Raw genomic sequence first — 22,656 nt, 5'->3', positions numbered from 1 at the left:
ATTGGTGGAATATGTTTGTTGAATATCCCTGCCATTGTCTTTGGCATTCTGGACTTTACTCAACCTTCTGCCTGTAAATCACTGTTCAGTCATCTCTAGCTATCAATTAAAAACAAGATTGTTGTTTCACAAGGACTTTATAGTAATGCCATGTTCCATCAGGTTTAGAGAACCTTATTCGTAACAAAATGCCATGCCATAAAAAAAATCTAAAATTTTCCAACAGTGTTGGTCACATACTTACACTTGATAATAATTTTCTTTTCTGTTCACAACAATATTAAGTCTATAATATATTAATTCCTTAGCTCTATTGGTTTTCGATTAAGTGGGTGAGAAATCAACTAGTACAAGTAACAATTTAGCAAATCAAAGAGTTTTTGCTATCAACATCTGCCAGATCAAAAATTATGCTTTAGTATTGACAAAATTATAAAGGATAAACTTGGTATAGATACTGGTAGAATCTATTGCCTCCACATCCACTAAATTGTGGTAACTTTTTGTGTAACATGTTTTACTACAATTTTCACGGTTAGTACCTCAGTAATTGTTGGTGAAAGAATTGGTTTTTGGTTTTAAAATGTTTGCGAAAGAAAGGGTCACACACACTTCTTAGGGGTGTGTGACCCTTTCTTGTGCTTCTTTTCATAGAGAGGTGCATATGTAAGTTTTAAAACTTCACAATAAAATATAAATGCTTCCTAGAATGACAGGCTGACTTTCATGACAATTTGATTTATAACAAGTTTAAAATAATTCTAGAATATATAAGCTTTAACATGTTAATAAGAACCTTTTGTTATGTGGTAAGTAGCTTCTTAACATCTTTAAATTGGAAGTGCCAACTGGTCATCACTTCTATATAGAACAATAACTATAACACAACTCAACTTAAAATTTAACTACGTCTGAACAGACTCTCCTAGAAGAAGGAATTATTAACCTTCCACTAAATCGAAAATCAGATCAATTGAGAAAATGTTTTCTGTTTTTAGTCAAGTGGCACTGTCACCAACTTAATCAAATAAAATTACATTTAGATGTAAAATCTTAATATATTCCGTTATCAAATGCTCTAAATGTGCCGTAATGAAGAAATATTTTATTAATTTTAGTTTCATAAAAATTAATTACTTTAATTAGAAATAGGAAAATTAAAGTATTTCTTATCTTATTTTTTCATTACTTATAAAATATCTACTAATAAATTCATGAATAAATGTATATAATTCAGTACACCTATGTGAAAATAATACAAATGAACACAAAATTATTTATTATTTGAATAATTTATTTTATTATATTAATAAATGACAAATAATTAAACATTTGGTGTGTTTTTGGATTTTATGAATCTTGAAACATAGAATCTCAAAATTGGAGTTTTTATTTTATTTTTGGCCGATAACAGAGGTTCTTAATAATCTATCTAAACCACTAAAGTAATTCCAAAGATGGTCAGTAGAAAATACATAAAAATAAAACTGCTTTAAACACGCATTCTTGCGGTTATGTATTTTATTGACTTTCAACATTCACATTGGAGAGATGGACGAAAAAATAAACTCATTATTTATTTTAGTCCAACCAAGAAAAAATTGGTGCGGTGGGCGCTTCATAGAACTTTTACTCACTAACCTATTTACCTCCATAAGTATAAGTATCGGTGAGATCGGGCTGAAGGTATCGCTATTTTAGTGTAAAAAAAAATGTAAACAATAGGAAAGTAATAAATAATAATTTTTCCTCTAGCTATACAAATTCATATTATAGGGTTTCTCGAGGTAGGAATACCGAATTAAATTTTGTTCCAGCGAATTATACAACAGTTTAACAAAAAATAACGAAGCAGTAATGCAATCTTGGAACATCGAGAAAAACGTTTCTCGTTCGAATCTTCGAATTTTTCTATATTTTTTCCTAAAGTTATTCATAGAATTCTTTAAAACTTTATACGTAGAACCATAGTTAATGTACCCTATTACGTTTCCAACTGTTCACTACTCCATGACTTTCATATCCCTTTTGTCCTTGACCTCATACCAACCAAATTCTCAAAATTCCATACAAAACTTTCTAACCATCCTAATCCTTATCTAGTTCCACCCATCCCTACAATCCACCTCGAAGGTTGAAACGGCAATGGTCAAGAGACTTGTTGTTAAATAAAAATGGACAATTGGAGTTTTAGAAATGATCAGATTCTCCACTCAAGTTGAGTGTTTGCGGCTTTAGCACACTTCCTCAGCCTCCACTGGCTCACTACCAGTGATGCGGCGATAGGGATGCGCTGGGATCTTTTAAACTTTGCTCTACCCCTCACACGTGGGGGATAGAGTGGGTTCAGGGATCCTCAGGTCGATTGTGTAAACATTGTATTTAAAAGTGTAAATGTGACTAGAGATTGTTTTATTTTATTTTTTCATGTACTTAGTTTATTCTCCTGTTTGTATATATTTAAGAGATTTTACTTATTTTGATGTACTTTTTTTTCTTTTTTTTATTCATATTTTATTTTAATATGAATGTGATCATTCATCACTATTAACTATTGCCCACAACGGTGTGGCAGGTTGTAAAATCTATCAATAATAAAGTTTTTAAAAAAAAAATAAATAAATAAGTAATTACAAAATACTACATGAAATACTTTATTTTTGAATAATTCACTTAATCAAATTGTTCTACGTTTGTTCCAACCAGTATAAACGCCAAGTTGAGAACCTTTTCTTGATTGCTCGAGGATACGCTGTGGATTAATGCTGAATTTGGTGTTATCCATTTCAGGATTCATCACTGCAACTAACCTATAATCTAAATGAGATTTTTTGTTTATTCAATAAATAAGAGACACTTTAATAGTGTCCAGGTTGCTTTGTGTAATTAGCTAGTTCTGACTCCAATTGAAGGTGAGAAGTATTTTACATCAGGCCTTGACCAATGTGTGTTCAGTAGGTTAGGTTGGTTAGGAGTTGGATTGACAGAGTGATTTTTACAGGAATTTTCGCAGGATGTAAACTTCACACTGTAGGGAACCAGCCTACAGTCTTTAAGTGGATAGCAAGTCTGTCGGTCCTTATGAAAGAAAGACAAGGTTTATAAATGAGATAAGATCAAGAGACCACAGATTGAAATAAAAATCCAATACACATTTCCAAAAATAGTGCTAGAATGTACTAATCCACTATGTATGTAGTTACTCAATGCCTCCAAAGGAGAATTCCCTGAAAGGGTAATTCACACTTTGGTTTATTAAGTTGCGCTAATTTATCTCTCTGGGGTTATTAAACACCATATAGAGTTCCAACCTGTAAGATGTTAACTTTTAGTGGATCAGAAGATTCTATTACAATCTTTATTGATTCAAATTATAATTTTAGAAATATAACAGAAATAGTTAAATACAAGTCAAGTTAAATTATTTACAAGAAACAATACATATATCAATATACGATGTCTGTGTGATGAGTTCAGTAATTCCCGTTGTGGTAGTTCGTCAGGTCCGGCTCGTAACGGTTTTGGCGGCTGTAGTAGTTACAATGTAGCCAGAAGATAGCGGTGTCGCTATAATATTGTTTAATAACCATTAGGTACAATATTCTTTAGCTTTGTTGAGAGGCATTGTGTATTATAGGTTTGAATATCAGCTTGGAAGTTGGGGTGATAATCGGGGCGTTTTCTAAGGCGATGTCTTCTTTTTCATCTTCGCTGGAACGGTGCAAGGTGAAGTTGAGAAGCAGGAAGATCACTGCCATCTTCATCTGTAGTAAAGCTAATTTGTAACCTGTAATAAAAACATTCTTGCATGTATTAATGGTATAAAATTACTGAACTACATAATGTAGTTAATAGTACACGTATGGTATATTTCACAAAGTTTTGTTAATGAAGTTATTACTGCATATCTGTGAAGTAAAAGTAATAGAAATAATTGTGTTATGAAGTAGTGACAAAGTAATTACTTCATATTTGCACCTTTAGTATGGTCCGGTAGCTTAATATCTCAAGTAGGCGATTACGTAACTGGCCTAGCACTACATTTCAGGCGCCTGAGAGATTATGGACCATCGTGGCTGACATTGGTGATTCAAAACTCCCTGTAACCTAAATCTTCTACCCTAAATGTATCCATCTCTTCCTCATCGGCGATAGTTCCCTCTAATGTGCATCTGAAAACACTCCTGTTACCTCTACGAGCTCAATCTACAACCCTTATTGATGCCATGGAAATACCGTGGTTTATCTACCAGATTAATTGCAATGTTGTCGGAACGAGTATCCGAGTGAGCCCAATCTTGAAATCAATACTTGCCAGTATATCTTGTTACCACAGGCGTTAGAATCATAGCGATCTAACTGTCCCATTACTGTCAAAATTGTGAGGGTAGTAGTAGATTCGTTAGTCTCGCTGAGCAGATTTCTGGTGATGAAGTCGCCAAGCTTAGCACCTCATCTATCTCAACGCGACGATCCCTAGACGTGTGTTAACAAGAGCAAACTATCCAATTCCTAATGTTTCCGATGATCGATTCAATGGCCGAAACCCTCTAATCAATATCCTTTCTGTCAGGTTGATGCTAATGTGAAGGCAATACTGCATCATTATATTCCTCGTCTTCTAGGAGCAGATATGCTCTATGCAGATATGCTACATAATAATCTATCCGCGCCTTTTCAGGTTCTTCTTGGTCATTGGATGTTTATTTCCTTTGCCTTTTAGTTGTGGACCTTGTGTACTTTACTATCTGATTTTCCACCAATCCTTTTACCGTAGCTGTTACCATGATTTCAGTCATACTATGTTAGATAATATTTCCAAAATATGCAACTAAATACGTTGTATTGATGGACAAGCAAAGCAGAACGTGAAATAGGGGTAATCAGGGTAATCTGAAACATTTTCGAGAGTTGATAAAATCGTACTCTAAAGTTTATAGAAGGTTTTGCCTTAATTTTCTCTAAATGCTTCTTCAGGTAAGTCAAAACTTTCGTAGAAACCACAAGATTAACAATAATCTTAACTGTTTACTCACAATCACTAAAAATGATTAAATTACAACAAAACCATTTAAAAAAAAAAAAACTAAAACAAGAACAATACTATGTTCAGACCTCTCAATTGAAAGAATTATCAAGTGCATCTAAAAATGTGAAAGAAGCTACATGGCCTCGTGAAATACTATTTGAATAAATAATTAATTGGATATCATACCAACACATATCCTTGGACCTTCTCCAAAAGGAATGAAACTGTACTTAGGAATGGAGCCCTTGTTCTCATCGGAAAATCTTTCTGGGTCAAATTTTTCAGGATTCGGGAAGTACTCAGGATCCATGTGGAATTGCCCAACCGGGATGAAGACCCTGGTGCCTTTGGGTATCTGTGTATTCCCAATGACAGCATCCTGTGTGCACATACGGGTCGTCAAGCTAGCTTGAGTGTGTATCCTCATGCTCTCTGCGTATGTAAATGTTAAGATAGTGATTAGCTGCGTAGGAGTAAATTTAAAGTATTTTACAATAAAGAATTATTCATTAGTTAAAGCCAATTACTTTTTGTTGAATGATTTCCTTGATATTTCTACCATAATCAAGTATTCTCAATCAATTATATTAGGAATAAAGGAATGGATAAATGCATACTAAAATATAACAATCTCATAAATAAAATGATGTGTTACAAATAATTTTTCTTTATTTCCTTACTTTAAAATAAATGATTTAGGATTTTGATGCACTTACCGTTAATCACCATATTCAAATAATTACTGGAGTAGATTTTTTCGAGATCGAAACCTGTTGCACATTCTGAAATAGAAGAAATTTCTTTCCGCAATTTTTCCTGAACACTCTGATGAGTGGCCAAGTCAAGGAGTAAGAAGGACAGTTGGTTCGCTGTACTTTCGGTAGTGTCCACGTAAAATGCAAAGCAGTGTGATGCCATTTCCTTATTAGTATAGACTAACACAAAAAAATTGTAATAACATTTTTAAAAAATGTATTTAATTTTTAAATATTATTTGAACTATTTATCAACCTGGTTTGTTTTCTTCTTTTAACTTTTGGTTCATCTTCATAATGTAGTGGAAGAAGTCGTTTTTCGTTACATTCGAACTGGATCTGAACTCCTTCATTTTTTCAATGAATGCCTCAAAGAAATCTTCAGCATCCTTGGACAATACCCTAACAAAGAATATACATAGCTGAATACATTATATTAACTAAATTATTATTTCGGCCCGTAGAAAAAGTATTAGGAGAACCCAACTGGAACATAGGAAATTAGTGGACTGTATTTAGGTGATTGGATGATGTAAAAACATGCTTTCTTTAAAGAGATCAGGTAGAGTAAGCAGGAAAATACAAAGTGCATAAAATAAATATTAGGTTGGGGAAAAAGAAATCCATTATTTCTTCGGTAGATGATTGTAGCGATCGATATATCGTAAAGTATCGATCAAAAAATTTCAGATTTATGCTCGTTGTCAAGCAAGTGACTTTTCGCACTAAAAAATTTGATTTGCTATTTTTTGTTTGGTCCATTCAGTTGTGAGTTACAGGGTGCTTAAGATGGAAGTCAACAAAGAGAAAATTCAATAAATATTACAATTTTTCTTTGATAAAGGCGAAAATACAAGCCAGGAGGCTGAAATTGTGAATGGTGTTCATGGTCCCGATATTGTAACAGCTAATTACGCGTAATTTTGGTTTCGTCGATTCCGTTCGGGTATTTTTGATGTTTGTCTGACGTACGGGTAAAGACGCACCTCGCACTGGCAGGCCTGTCGTCGAAAATGTCGATAAAATCACCGAAATCATATCGCCTAGGAGCTAAAGATCGACCAAAAAACATTTTGAAACCATTTGCACAAAGCTGGGTTCAAGAGCTTGATGTTTGGGCGCCACACCAAAAAACATGATGAATCGAACTTCCATCTGCGAAGCCTGGACCAAACGGAATGAAATCGACCCATTTCTTAAACGGATGGTGACTGGGGATGATAAATGGGTCACATACGATAACATTGTGCAAAAATGATCATAGTCAAAGCCCGGTGAAGCAGCTCAAACGGTGGTCAAACAAGGACTAACAACGATTGACCAGAAACGGCCAGAATTGGTCAACAGGTGTGGACAAGAGGTGTCTGTATCGTGCGTGCTGTATCGAAAAAACGCCACACCACACACATCTATAGTGACTCGCCAGAAATTTCGGGAGCTTGGTTGGGAAGTTTTGATGCATCCACCATATAGTCCGAACCTCACACCAAGCGATTGCAAAACTTTCTTGGTGATAAGAAATTGGCTTCAAGAGACGACTGAAAATCGGTTACTAGAGTTTTTCGGCAATAGGGACGAAGACTTCTATGAGAGAGGCATTATGAATCTACCTTTAAAATAGAATAAATTTATAGAACAAGACGGTGCATATTTGACGCAAATCGGACAATCCGAAACATTTTAGGTAAAGTCTAGGATTTCACGTAAAAATAATGGATTTATTTTTTCTCTACCGAATAAGGGAAGAGAATAAAGCTGATATATCTGCACAAAAGTTGGCATGTCACCACAAGTAATTTTAGTTAATTCACTGTCTGAAGGTGAAACAACCTCATAAAAAGATCTCAAAAAGAGGAGTAGGATATACAGACTGTCCATTTAAAACAACAGAAGATAGCTCCGATCATTAGCTGGTTATAAACGGATATTTCCTTGAAACCTGTTAACGCCATGTTTTATAATTTAATCACATTTATTTTTATTCGTATTATTTTCTAAAGCAATTTTGTTAGTGAATTTATTTTGAGAAATCTATATTCCAGAAACCGATAGAGGTCTATTAGCACTTAAATTAAAGCTAACTTAATGTACTATAAAGCAATATATGACGTTTATATTTGTAGAAGTAGTAGTTTTTAAGATATTTTCTAAAATAAGTTGATTTATAGTTGTTCAAATAAAATGTCATGTGCAAAATTTATATTCATATGCGAATATCATAAAAACTACTACCCTTACTCATAAACTACTTTCTAGTAAGTTAAGTTGCGTTATTTTTTAGTGCTAGCAGACATATGTAATATGGTTCCTGAGGTATAATTTTTTTTTATATCAAAAATGTTATCTGAAAAACTAGAAATTAACATAATGTGAATTTATTTTGTCAAATATAATAAAAATTACTACTCCTACAAAGGTAAACGTTATAAACTACTATATAGTATATTTAACTGGCTTTAATTTGAGTGCTAGCAAACATCTGTACGTCTTATGGTTCCTATGATATGTTTTTCATAAATTAACATTTCTGTCTGATCAACTAGATATTATCAAAATTTGTCAATTTATTTGTTGAATATCAGGAAAACTACTACTCTTACGAAGATAAACATCTTAAACTACTTTATAGTACATTAAACTAGCTTTAATATGAGTGCTAATAGACATCTGTAGGTCGAATGGTTTTTGAGATATACGTATCTCAAAATAAATTCACAAAATACCGATTTTTCAGTGCATTTTTTAACGAAATGTTGCTTTTTAAAAATTTCGGAAGCTATTGAACGTAAAGAGCTCTATTAGAGCTCATAGTGTAGCAAACTTACTATACTTTGAATGATGTTCTATTAGCGTTTCTTGCGTTTTAAAGATCTGAAGTTCCGAAAGAAATATTATTGTTTGAGACCGTTTTGAAACAGCCACCATTTTGTATTCCCCCTACCTATACTTGGCAGACTTATAAAGTTTTACTAGTAATTATTCACAATTTTCATTAAATTAATAAAAAATTGAAATAATCCTGAGTTAACTGCCTTTTTTCACCCTGACTCTTGTACTATAACCTGTAAACTGTTAAATTTTTACCAAACCATTAAACAGAAAAATGTTAAAATTTTGCAAAACGAAATATTATTAAAAGTAAATATATAAACCAGTTGACATCTGAGTTAGTCAACCAGTCAACAGAACGGCTTATTAGTTTGGGGAAGAATTGCAAGTGAATAATACAGGGAGATCTGTTCTGAAACGTGCGCGAATTAATTTTGATTCAAAGTCTGCTGCTAAGTCGAAGAGTGGTAGACACATTCATTTTTTCCTTTTTAGTAAAATGTAACCTCTAATTAATAAATCAATGCAATTTACAGAGATCCTATTAGATTATTATACAGTAATAAATTTTATACATATAAATTTAAAATTACTTTAGCTTCAGAAGGTGGGCTATCTTTGGTGCAAACAAATGAGTGAACATCGTCACCGGCGTAGGTCGGAATATTTTGTCTGCATTGGCATACTTAATAAAATTGTTTTCCGGATCGGTAAATGCAGTAGGTTCTATACCAAATCCACATGAGGCTGCGACATCTACTGTGAACTGGAAGGAGAGGTCCTTTGCCTGCAACTCAATGATTAACATTTACAAGATAATAAAATTGTAGTAGTAATAAATTTGTTATTTTTATAATCAAAGAAGTTATAATACCATAACTGGTTCCATTTTCTTTTCGGTGAGGTACTTGACCATAATTTCACCTGCTCTAGACATGAAAGGCAAGATCTCCTTAAACCTGACTGTGGTCATATTCCAAGTATGAATACTTCGACGCTCCTTCCACCTGAAATGTAAAATGATTATTTTATGTAATTAAACGAACAATCTGAAATTAAATGGGAATTATGTTCCCCTCCGCGGACTTGGCCAGGTGAGGCAAACCGACATCTGTTACAAATGTGGCAGTGATTCATAAACACCAGAGACAAAATTAAAATACCTTTTGAGTTTAATTTATTAAAATAAGCGACATAAATAAAATAAATATTTGAAATAACAAAATGCATGTTCCACTAACCGATTGCAACTGTTATTAATTCCAACATACACATGGAATAATTGAGTAGTAGACACAAAACATGTTTTCTCATAAAAGTGGATAAAAAAGAGCTTAAAACTAGTATATAAGTATATATCCTATATATAGGGCACGATGCTAGTAACTCCAAGGACCCGAGTTCGAATCCGGTTGGGCAGACAATTGTTTTGTTACACTGTAGCCGTGAGTCATCCTTGTGGGTTCTGGAGCCCTCCTAAGGTCCACCCAGCATAAATTAGGGACCCTTAATTGGGTAAAAATTTGGCGGTCGAACGTGATTCTGACCAAAACACCTCTTTGCACAACCGTTAATCTAGTAACAGATTAGATTTGTAGTACTTCCTTACAAAGTATTGGACCCTTAACCATTCATAGGTTGCAGGGGTACAGATTCTTTTTTTATGTTCAATATATGGCTATGTATCGAGGTTTTAACATTCCGACAACAACATGGTAAATGTCGTTATATGATTTAGCCACATCTGCGAGGATACCTGTCCCCCCGAATACCCCTGTCAACACACACATGATGGACACCTGTGTTTGTATCCCACATTAGTCTTCTATACCAATTTTTCACACCTGGTGTAAAAGATTTTAAGGCAAGTAAAGACCAAAAGCGAACATTTGTGTTTCCCACCCCTTCTCGGGGCCTAGGATAGACGCTCACCATGATAGCCAATGACGAAATAAGATTCCCAAAAGGCGACGCCCCTTTTTGAAAGTGGGGGCAGAAGTAAAGAGAATAGATTGAAGACGAAGGGACAGAAGCAGTAAAGGGACAGAAGTAAGAATAACGAAGAGAGGGCAAGATGCATTTTGACGAGGCGAAGTCCTAAGGAGGGCATGGACGAAACCCACACATAATATGTCACGCCACACTACGATATGAATCATCCAAATCAGCAGCTATAAGTATATATTAAGCAATAAGTAATAATGTAATAATCATATTTTATGACAACCATTTAACTGGTAAACAAACGAAAAGCCTTTGGAAAAGAATCCAACTATAATGATATTTTGCAGGACTCAATATAAATTATCTAATCAACATATTTTTGGATAATTGCCTTCAGCGATCATCCTGGCATCCCGACTAAATCAGGAGACAGTACATAGCAATATACTACATGGTACAATGCCATTATAAAGCCAGCTCCGATGTACAGTTCAGAGCCCTGGGCTCCAATAGCTATCCTAAAAAAAAAGAATCGAGATATTCAAAAGAAAAGTCCTCTGTAAAATTACTGGAATGAACTGAGATGAGAGCCATAACACATGGAAGAGAAGAACTAACAGTGAACGGCTCGCAGGGACTGGGTAACAATATTTCTCGATATGAAGAAAAGGAAATTAAGATGGGCGAGACATGTGGCTCGAAGTAATCTATCAGGACACATCTACACAACAATGAATGACAGAATAGTTGGCAAGAGACCACGAAGGAGGCCATAACCAGATGTATAGACAGAATCAAGAAAGATATACAATGTATAATTTCTTTTTTTTTTATTTAATACCAGATCAGTCTGGTGGACCTGGAATATGGATATGAACATCAACAATCCTCTACTAATTGCTAAATTCACCAGTTAATTATTTCCTATACATATATATAATATTCAAGTATATATATGGTCCCTATATGGTCCTGACTGTTAAGTCTATATATATTTATATATTAAATGTCAGTACGAATTATATAAAGGACTATTGATTTTTTTTTTCAAACAATTTAGCGACGAATTCATTTAACGAAAGAAATTGGAACTAGAAACGTTTTAAATTCTAGATAATGCTGGTTTGAGCCTACAATTCATTTAGACATGAAATTTTAATTTGAAATTGCAAAATATTGCCTCATTTATCGAAAAAAACATCTTTTAAAACCTGAAAAATTGATACTACTCGCAGATGATGAATGCATAATTTATTTTTGTTAAAAAAATTTCATAAATAATAAAAGAAGGGGACAATACTCACTTTTCCATTCCTTTAGCAATGAAAGGGTTCATGGCGAATAGAGGGTCCACTTCCTTCTTTATATCTATTACGGTGTCATGAAACTTATTGAAATCTTTCACAATGAAGCTTTTGACTAATTCTGGATCAGTCACGAGAAGCATTGGAGAGAACAAGGCATAAAATCCAACGAGGCCTTCGCTTTTGTACTTCCTAAAAAATAAACAGGTAACTAATCAGTTCTTAATTCCTGGAATGATAAATAATATTGTTATTATTAATGAGGTGTTGATAGTTGACCGTAGATTAATATGTGGAGAAGACGGTCGGGGAAGGGGAGGGGAGCGGTCAGCAAATAAACAATAACTATTTATCCCTGCCGACGTTTCGACTTGAATAAATAGTTTATGTTTATTTGCTGACTGCACACTACCATATCTTCTCCACATATTATTATTATCTTTATTTGGCAATTTTACATATTCCTTTTGGTATTTAGTGCTAATTGGTAATTCATTTGAAAACCTCCCCATAAGATTAGGAATTGATGGGGGGAGAAACCTTCCAATGAAGACACTCCTGACATAGAAAATCTACGTAGAGTAGCAGATCCCTGCTCCAAATGGTATGTGTCAGACCCTTTTTTAATAATCTGTTTAGGGTGTAAAAGAGACTGTGAGTGATGCATCGGAGGAATTTGGATTGGAAGATTTGAATGGTTTGAAGGTGGGACTTTTTGCTGGAGCCCCACACCTCAGTGGCCAAGTTTATATCGGTCTAAGCAGCATGTTGTGTATTTTAAGCTTGTTTAGAAGTGGCAATTTATTTTTATAATGCAGAAGTAGTCGAAGTAAGGGAAGTCAGTGATTCGGTCTTGTTTTCAAAGTTGTCACATGTAATTTCTAGGTCAGTCGTCTATTCATCGTAAGTCTCAAATATTTTATATTATATTATATTTTATCTCTTTGTATAGTTAACTGGATATTGTAAAGTGTTTGTTGAGGGCAATCTAAACGTCTAAGTGTAAATGTTACCTGATTCGATTTTTATATGTTAATTTTTTTCGTCATTTATTAACAAAAATTTGTAATATATTTAAATGAGTCTGTACGTTGTCAGAAGCTGTAGTCAGGTTGGCATCTATGGAAAGTACGAAAGTATTTTCTGCCTAAGTTGCGAGCAGTGTGTTAGTAGTTTGTGGAATATCGGAAGTATATAGAGAGTAAGGAAACGGACCTTAAATAATGCCCTGTGGCACCCAAGCGCCGAAACTATTCTAAAGATATGACCTTATAATTAATAAAAGGCCTTCGGTAGGATTTTTTTAAGTTTGCTTAGGTGACCACCATACCACACTTGAAGGCCTGTTTGACGAAAGCTGCTGTGCAACATTCCTTTTTTTTTTCAATACCACGGCAATGGCGTCAGCTTCTCTATGACATTGTTGAATTGTTGAGTGTGCAGGTCTAAAGCCGAATTGGTGGTTTGGAATCACATGGTTTTCCCTTAATAATGGATAGAACCGCTTGAAGAATTAAATTATGTTTCAAAAATTTTAGAAAGGCTAATCGGTCGGTAATTATTTGGTCAGATTGTTTGGTTTTGAGATTGACTTCTGAAAACTTCCATACAAGAGGAAAGTAAGTAAGAGAAATGAATTGTAAACAGTTGTCAGGATGTATGTAAATAAGGAATATCTCATTTCCGTTAGAACTGGATGGAAAGGAAAGCGTGATTTGGAGGGAGGATGAGACCAGGGGATAGAAGTAGGAATGGGATTTCGTAGGTAAGAGGATTTAATAAGGAAGGATCTGCCAATGTCTAATACAAGTCTGTCAATACACAATCAGTCTTTGGGCTGCTGCATACAAGTATGAAGACCGGGAACGGGTATTGCGGGAATGAACTCAGGATTTTATATTAAGGAGATCTGAAATTTATGATTGGATGGTTGCCACGGTGGGATTGGATAACTTGGAGGTATTCGCTACGGTAGGAAGCATAAATTTCAATTCCTCATAAAAACAGAAGATGGATGAGTCCCTAGAGACTCCGAAGGCGATTCATACAGTGTAATTTATCTTTTTATGTTTTTTTCGAAATCCCAGAGATACCTCCAAATACCGTACAACAAAAGTCAAAATGGAGATTATAAAGGAAGTGACCCGGAGTCCAATGGTTTCAAACGGAAATAGGTAGCGGTGGTAATTTAGACGCTTTTAAGTGGGAAAGGTATGAAAGGAGACATCGTAAACATAGTTTTTCCAAAAAAACGATTTTGTCAAAGATAATTCCAAGTATAATATATACATAATTTACCTGTAAAGATCGACACTAAAATAAAAAAATAAATAGTTAACTAATCGATTCTTAGTAACATATACATAAGTTTATATACCTGTAAAGATCGACGAAGAAATCATGAATGTGTTCATTCCTGATAAACACTTTAGTGAATGTTTGGCGAGTAAATTCGAATTTGACATTGAAAACATTCCTCCTGTCCCAGAAGCCGAAGAGCCAGAAGTATGTCCAGCATAACGTCACAACTAGTACCACTGTTGCCTCCACTAACATTCTGGCTTCTCTTCAAGCGCACACCTGAAAGAGGAATTTCAACGAGATATATTTTTAAAAAGTGCAAGATAAATTATTAAGTATGATCTATATGCTTAAAAACTTGGGGAAGATGGTGGAAGGAGGGGATAGGTTTCCCCACGTTTCAGCCCTCACTAAAGGCATTCATTCAGTGATGAATCTATGTTGTAATAAAGAAAGTTCATACACTGAAAGAAATTTTTCTTCAATCACGCCTAGATTAAAAAAGAAATTTTTATATCTTAGGAGTTTTTGGAGAAACTAGCTAGCCCAATAGAAAACAATTTACAATTGTAATTTTACTACCTAATTATACACAATTTTCATATCAAATTCAATAAAATTTTTCATAAACGAATATTTTATTTTGGCAAATATCTTGGAAACAGCAACTCCTAGGAAGATAATTGTCATCAAATAATTTATTTTGCATTTAACGAGCTTTACTTAGAGTTTTAATAACACACAAATTAAAAAAATATTGATTTATAATGGTTGGGACAGAATTTTTGATTTATGGAAAATCGTATCTCAGCAACCACTATACGTACGAATGACTAAGCATTCAAATTAAAGCTAATTGAATATACTGTAAAATTGTTTATAATTATTATTTTCGTAAAATATTCACAAAATATAGATATCTAGTTATTCAGAAAGATTTTGATTTATGGATAACTGTATTTTATAAACTAGTTGACGCACATATACCTATTAGGGCACACACTTTATAGAATTTACTACACTATAAATAATGTCCTATGAAATTAATTTTAGTGTTGAAGGTAGTTTTAATGATATGGTGCTCTGAATAAAAAATGAACGAAAATTTAATTTATTTTTATTTCAAACAATACTTTTTAATAACATTTACTCTCATTAAGCACTTTGTATAATTTTAGAACCATTTTCTAAAAGCAAATAACGCATAGCTTTTTTTTTTTTTTTTTGCTCAAAACAACTTAAAAATACTTTTTGTATTTTCGGTACAGTAACCATTTTTATTTCCCCTAATTATGATTGGCAGATTCATCAATTTTAACTCTCAACTGTATATAGTTTTCATTAAAGTAATAACAAATTTGATTTATTTCGGACACTATTCAACGTAAACAGTTCTATAATGACTCGTATTTTAGCAAATTTTCTCTACTTTAAATGATTTATGGAAAATATACAGAGCTTCCAATGAAAAATGGATTATTTTTTTTAACGTTTTAAAACAGCCGCCATTTTTCATTCCACCTTACTATGGTTTGTAGAGTCATCAGTTTTGACTAGTAACATTATATAATTTTCATTAAAGTAATAAAAACTGTGGGGTAAAATAACTGCTTTTTTTTCTCCGATTGGGCTCTGGTACTATTATAAGCTACACTCTATTCTTAGATTTTTTTGTTCATTGGATATTACAAATTGTAGGAGAAGCAAGTACCCTCGTTTTCGGTTGGCCCATACTTTGTAACAAAGGGTCATCAGAAGTATAAGCTAATTTCAAATACCACTTATTTATAATAAATAATATTGACTAAATGAATAAGATAAAATGAAATATAATATAAAATTAATATTTACTTTACGAAGAAAATGTAGATGCAATGTTTGTTCTAAAAAAAATATATATTCGCTATTAGTAGTATTCAAGATATCTACTTTTAGATTCTTAAAAACAGAACAAATATTCTTATCTTCCATTCTCTAGACTAAACTTGAAGAGGGCTCAAATTATAATAAAATATGATAATCTTTAAAAAATATGGCAATAATAATTTTCGTCTGATTGGTGCCTTTAATCATATTAGAGCATGAATTAAAAATGAGTGAAATTTTATTTATAAAAAGTGATTGGCTGCCATTTTATATTCCAGCAGCTTATAGGCGGCAGATGCATGTATTTTTAGCTCTTCGTCAAGGACACAATTGACTGACATGAATAAATGGTTATCTGAAATAAGTACCAATTTCCTTAAAGGATTCGGAGCAGATAATATAATAAATGTGGTGATTAGAGGCAGAATTTTTATGCAATTGCATCTTATGTTTCCTACCTCCAAATTCCACCAAACCTCGACAGAATTTCCAATCATAAAAAAGGCATTCAAATATTAATAATTTTACAAAATGAAGGTGATGGTCGGGGGACATTGCATGTTTTGGAGTTTTTCAACAATTTTTACTTTTTGGTGTACAAAATTCACGTTTTACACTTTTGGGGGAAAATTGTGATTTTTTTTTCTTATAATTTAATGCTTGAACTAAATTCCACTATAATAAACATATAAGTGTATATAACATTTATTAATTTTATTTTTCTTATTTAATTTCTAGTTATTTTAGACGATTTTGAGTTACAGAAACGCATTAACATCAGAAAAGTTGAATTTATCCTAAAAAACAAACGAACAAGTAACCACAAGTGACCAATGTTATTGGAACTGTGTTAACCAGAGATTTCGGGTGACTGAAGAACAGTGTTATAGAGGTCTTCAGATGTTATTCTGTTTACCTTGGAATCCCAGCCCGCATTATAACCTGCACTCTTCCGCCTGACTTAGTTTTAACTATTTTTTTTTATTAGTATAATTAATTCAAGTCAAGTTATTAGTATAATTAATTCAAGTTTATACTATTGATTATTTTAAAAATATACAATATTACAATACAATAAGGAATACGAATTTTTAGTAGATTTATATTTTCTAACATGCTTCCACTATTTTTAAAATTTTTTTTTGAGCTTAGTGTTGAACGCGAGGGTGGTGGATACAAATAAAATGTTTTTACTGTTTTATTAGTTACGGTTAGATAACACAAAACGTTCTTACTGTAGTGAGAACTAACAACACTAGTACACTCACATTGCTTAGTAACCTTCCACTTGCTGTTACATACCGGCTTGTGATACAATCGATATATATATATTCACAGTTGCACAGAGCAACATGTATACAATAAAAAATGAATCTTTACATCACACTTTAACATTTAGTTTATATTGCAGAGGCATTACTTATATTTTACATACATTTACAGTTTATATCATCTCGTGTTTTACACACCCCACAGAGTTTTTTCTAGGTTGGACAGTCTTTACTCACATGTCCTTCTTTAGAGCAAGAAAAGCATTTCCTCTTGTTAGAAGTAGTCCTCAAATATGTTTTTACATTGGTCAACGCAACTGGAATGTCTGTTTCTTCAGTATAATTTAAGGAACGTCTTTCTTCAGCCTTCAGTCTTTTAATTAAATTGGAAAGAGTTTTCACATCGGTGTCTGTGCTTTCCCAAACACTTATAATATAGTTATGCTGCTCTAGAAGTGTTATTACTTTTGAAATGATTATATCATCTCGTATATCATTGCCCAATGATTTTAATCTGAAGTTTTCGATAGAGCTTATATGGCTCTTCAAGTCTATCCCAGTCTTAAATTTAAAATCAAAGAATTCTTGCAAAAGTTCAAATTATTGCTGAGAAACATCTGTCTCATATATGTCACATATTTTAGAATGCATTTGACCTGCAGTAGTGCAGTAGTGCAAGTTAATGCTCTCTGATTCACTGTTATTACTATTAACTTTAGGGCTTTACCACCATTGGGTATATACACCTTATATTCTTTACTTTGCTGGTTTCTGGGAGGTTCAAAATTTTTAGAAATAATCTCAAACAATCCGTAGGCTTTTAAGATGTTAACCTTGAATTTCCGCATTTGGAAGCCCTCAGGTCCTCAATTCGATTTATTTCATTAAAGCTGTTGAGATACATTTTATATTACAGGTTGCGCATTTAACGAACTTTAACTGTTTTTACTTATTTTTATAGTTATTACTTATTTGAACTCGGAACAAACACTACCGCATTATTTTTACTTTCTCACTACAAATTTTTAATTTCGCGAAGTACCTGAGCCCATGACCTGTTGAACTTGAATGGACACAAATAACACGTTTTTACTGTTTTTAGTTACGGTTAAGTAACACAAAACGTTCTTACTGTAGTGAAACCTAATAATAAAAGTACACGTGTGTACTTTGCTTAGCAACCTTCCACCCCTGTTACATACCGGCTTGTGATATAATCTATATATTCACAGTTTGCCACAGAGCAACATATATACAATAAAAAATGAATTTTTACATCTCACTTTAACATTCAGTTTATATTGCAGAGGCATTACTCATATTATATTAATTAACATTAATTTGCTAAGAGTTATGTTCCTTTGTAAATTAAAATATTTCTATTCGTTGTAAATACGTATTTACGTATTGTTTTTTATAACCAGACAAAAATTGTCTTATTGAAGGATATCGACTTATGTTTCATTGTTTCTGTATATTACGATCAAAAAGGATAATTTTTTCAACAGTTCATGCACATATTCTGTTTGAAAATGATTCAATTGTTTATCTGGACTTTATTAACAACAGTAACATTGAATATTAACAACAGGAAGAGTAAATGTCCTTGAGAAGTAGATATTGAGCTAATTATAGAAGACCCCGCCGGAAGTTCATTTTGTAAAATAAAAAAATAAAATGTTCTCTAATTTTTCATTCATTACTCAATGTCTTCAATTCAATGACCTTCAAATTCTGCCCTATTAGAACTCTACCTTCAATATTTCCCGAGATACAATTCTTCGAACAGCTTTTGTGAATATATTTAGGCAAATATCAAGAAAACTACGATTCTTATGAATATAATCATCATTATAGACTACTTTATGGTAAATTTAATAACCTTGAAATTGTGTCCTGTTAGAATTCCTCAAGTTCAATATTTCCTGAGATACAATTTTTCAAACACCAAAATTTTTTTCCAAAACTAATTTGCAATTAATTTCATGAAACGTGATTAGCGTTAGGGTTTTTTGAGGGGAAGATGGTTGGGTGTTCGGTCAAAGAATAACATAAATAAATTAAAAAACGTACTTATTAGAGCCAACGTTTCAGGCCATTATTTCTAGCCTTCATCAGAGCTTAGAACTAAAAAAAAGATAAGAACCAATGAATAAAAGGATATATAGAATGATTAAAGTAAATAATTGAACAGAATGAAAATTAATAAAATAAATTAATGAAAATGTAGGAAATAAAACGTATATATAAATAATTACTTTATTTTATTCATTTTTATTCAGTAATATTATTTACTTTTATCATTCTATATATCCTTTTATTCATTGGTTCTTATCTTGTTTCTAGTTCTTAACACTGATGAAGGTTAGAAATTCTGGCCGAAACTTTGGCATTAATAAATACGTTTTGAAACTTATTTGTGTTATTCTCTGACCGCACCCCCAACCCTCTGCTCCTCATGTATAATATCAACTAGTTTCTCATCATTAGGGTTTTTTATCCGTTCAGTGTAGCTTATTGATATATTTAGACGACTTTGACAGTATGCAGCATATATTCTGACATACCTATAATCAGTCATTTATTAATCGCGAGTTATGTTTACTTGTGGAGCCACAGTGTTATCTCAAACTAAACAAATTATTTATATATTATAATGAAGTAAATATAAATTAACATTAATTGTAAAAAGAATATACTTTGTAATATAACAAAGTAATAGAGGACTATTATTCATATACACAATGGAGTTGAATCAGCTGTTCTTATCATCATCATTAAGTAATTGACCATGTTATTGATATCAGTACATCAATAAACACTGCACGCCGGATATAGGTAGTAAATATTGATAGGAAATGACTATCATGCCTCAGTAAACTTGTTATCTAATATATAAAAATCAATATTTGTTTTTACTTTATGCACTGAATTTGTTGCAACAGACTAAGCATTCTAGATGCAGACTTCCCTGATGTAGAATACTACTGCATCTCATATGATAGCCCAATATGAATGTTGAAATGAGTTCAATGCTTCCTACGAAAACGGAATATTCAGACATAAAGGCGATATTCTTGAAAAGATCCTGAACCACAACTTCAATAGAGAGTTCATGAAGTTCCACTCCCAGTTGCCGACAGTTAAAGGAGCAGTGACCTACAACTTGGGAAACCCAACCTCAACCCGAAGACTGAAGCCCAGGCTGCTGCAGGACATTCTTTTATAAATTTTTAATAAATATAAAATTAATTCATAGTCACACTACCTCTATTTACTTATTATTATTACTCATTTTATTTATTCATTATTATTATTTTTTAATTTTTCTTTCTCTCTTCCCTTTTTCAAATTAACTTGTTTCTTTTTACTATTATATAATAAGGCAATTGTTTGTTTTATTTAAGTGTACCAATATCATTATTTTTTGTTATTAATTTTACTTTCTTCTTTTATTAAGAAGCATTATTCTTATCTATTTATTTTATTATTATTTTTTTCTTTTAATAAAAACATTTTATATAGTTAGGGGTGTCATTTGTATGACTATACCCCCTCATCATCAACTGTTAAAAAATATATATAATATAAGTTATATGAACCATGTAAGGCCCACCAGGCCGATCTGGTATAAAAAAAAATCTTCAATAGAGAAGTGAACTCAAACATTAACCCCATATACCGATCACTCTGCAGTTTTAACCTGCTAAAACCTGAAGCATATCTAACATTTGGGCTAAATAAAAAAAAATAAAAAAATACACCATGGAAGCAAAACCCTCATTTTTAAGGCAAGCGAACTCTGTACATTTTGCAAAAGTTATTTTAATGATGGTTTGTACCACATCCTCCTACATTTAAAGAAAATAGACCATATATCTTAAAGCCACTCATATCCATATCTCGCGATCTACAAAACATAAAAAATATATTGAACATTGATAGTGAAGCTAAATTGAACAAACTCTATATTTATATTGTAACAATATGTAATAAGTTTGATTTTGTAATTGTAATATGGATAGTATTATGTAAATAGTTTCCGAAGCCGATTAATAACTGTACTTATATTGAGCTTTCGTTTATTTAAAATAATTCTCATTTTTTTTTAGTTTAATATAATGGAGTAATGAATATTATATTAATAGTTTTGTATTATCCAGTTTGATTTATTTTTTGTTTATTGTTTTGCTATGGAGTACTTGTTTTATCTTTTGTTTATTCTTTATATAATGGAGCACTAGACTCAGGTTTTGTTTTATAACTGTATATTGTGTAATGAGTTCGTACAAAGAAAATATGCTATTATACTTTATGCACTGCCAAACCGTTCATCCGGTTGTGATAAATGTTCAGGATTTTCCCGGAAAGGTTATATACTATTCCGATATATACAGTAAAAAAAAACGTTATAACAAAATTAAGCATTTTCAGTGCATAACTTTATACAGTATACATTTTCTTCATTGTTATTATATGATAATCGATTCGTCTCTTTAAAAAAAAAATTACTGATTCTATTAAATGATTTTTTATAACTAAAAATTAAGTAAAACATTACAAGGCTTTAAGGAAAGTAGGTCAACAAAATATTTTTTTATGAAAAAGAAAATCGTATTCGTTTAGAGTCTCGTTTGAAACCTTTAAATATTTTAAATAATTTTTCAAAGGAATTAAAAACTACAATTTTTCGAACTTAATTTATTTGAGGAATGTTAGAATGTTTTTTTTTTACCAACATTACTGCCATTTAGATTTAATGCCATTATAAGGTTGCAATATTGGTTTCAAATAAAGAAAACTGTTTCAAACGTTTTACTTTATACCTCCGGTTCTAATCTGTTTAACCACTCTTTTGGTACAGGTTAGGTGAAATTTGGTTGAGATGTGTTGAAATTATTATATTTTTAAGTATACTGTAAGGCAAAAATTTTAGCCCAAAAATTTTATTTTCCAAAAATGTGTACATAAGCGCTTCCTGAAGTACCTAATATGAACTTTGTTTCACTCCTAAAAACTCTTGTCGTATTGAAGTTATTTCTATTTTTTATTGTTTTTAAATTTACTGTAAGGCAAAAATTTTAGTCCAAAAATGTGTATATATTTTTCAAAAACGAATATGAACTTTGTTTCACTCCTAAAAACGCTTGTCGTATTGAATTTATTTCTAAATTTTGTTATTTTTAAATACACTAAGGCGAAAATTTTAGTCCAAAAATTGTATTTTCCAAAATGTGTACATAAGCGCTTCCTGAAGTACCTAATATGAACTTTGTTTCACTCCTAAAAACTCTTGTCGTATTGAAGTTATTTCTATTTTTTGTTATTTTTAAATACACTGTAAGGGGAAAATTTTA

General features: G+C 32.1%; 1 protein-coding gene across 3 annotated transcripts in view; it reads right to left on the bottom strand.

The window, feature by feature from the left end:
* Positions 1 to 3,150: 3,150 nt before the first annotated feature.
* Positions 3,151 to 22,656, bottom strand: part of LOC106691458 (cytochrome P450 3A25) — a 20,230-nt gene continuing 724 nt past the window's right edge. The window contains exons 1-9 of one of the 3 annotated variants that reach the window (XM_014437234.2): positions 17,264 to 17,286; positions 14,239 to 14,441; positions 11,862 to 12,053; positions 9,488 to 9,620; positions 9,207 to 9,406; positions 6,041 to 6,186; positions 5,746 to 5,964; positions 5,216 to 5,461; positions 3,151 to 3,787 (exon numbers count right to left, since the gene is read on the bottom strand). In XM_014437234.2, coding sequence (XP_014292720.1) covers positions 3,606 to 3,787; positions 5,216 to 5,461; positions 5,746 to 5,964; positions 6,041 to 6,186; positions 9,207 to 9,406; positions 9,488 to 9,620; positions 11,862 to 12,053; positions 14,239 to 14,417 — 1,497 coding nt within the window. In that variant the 5' untranslated portion in view covers positions 14,418 to 14,441; positions 17,264 to 17,286 and the 3' untranslated portion in view covers positions 3,151 to 3,605. Of the gene's footprint in view, positions 3,788 to 5,215; positions 5,462 to 5,745; positions 5,965 to 6,040; positions 6,187 to 9,206; positions 9,407 to 9,487; positions 9,621 to 11,861; positions 12,054 to 14,238; positions 14,442 to 17,263; positions 17,287 to 22,656 lie in introns of those variants that run through there. The other 2 variants (XM_014437232.3, XM_014437235.3) reach the window with 2 other exon arrangements.

Source organism: Halyomorpha halys, unplaced genomic scaffold (assembly GCF_000696795.3).
Source record: "Halyomorpha halys isolate HHAL.00 unplaced genomic scaffold, Hhal_1.1 Scaffold2362.1, whole genome shotgun sequence".
NCBI lineage: Eukaryota > Metazoa > Arthropoda > Insecta > Hemiptera > Pentatomidae > Halyomorpha > Halyomorpha halys.
The sequence above is the reverse complement of the archived record's forward strand: the minus strand, read 5'-3'. Positions and strand labels throughout refer to the sequence as shown.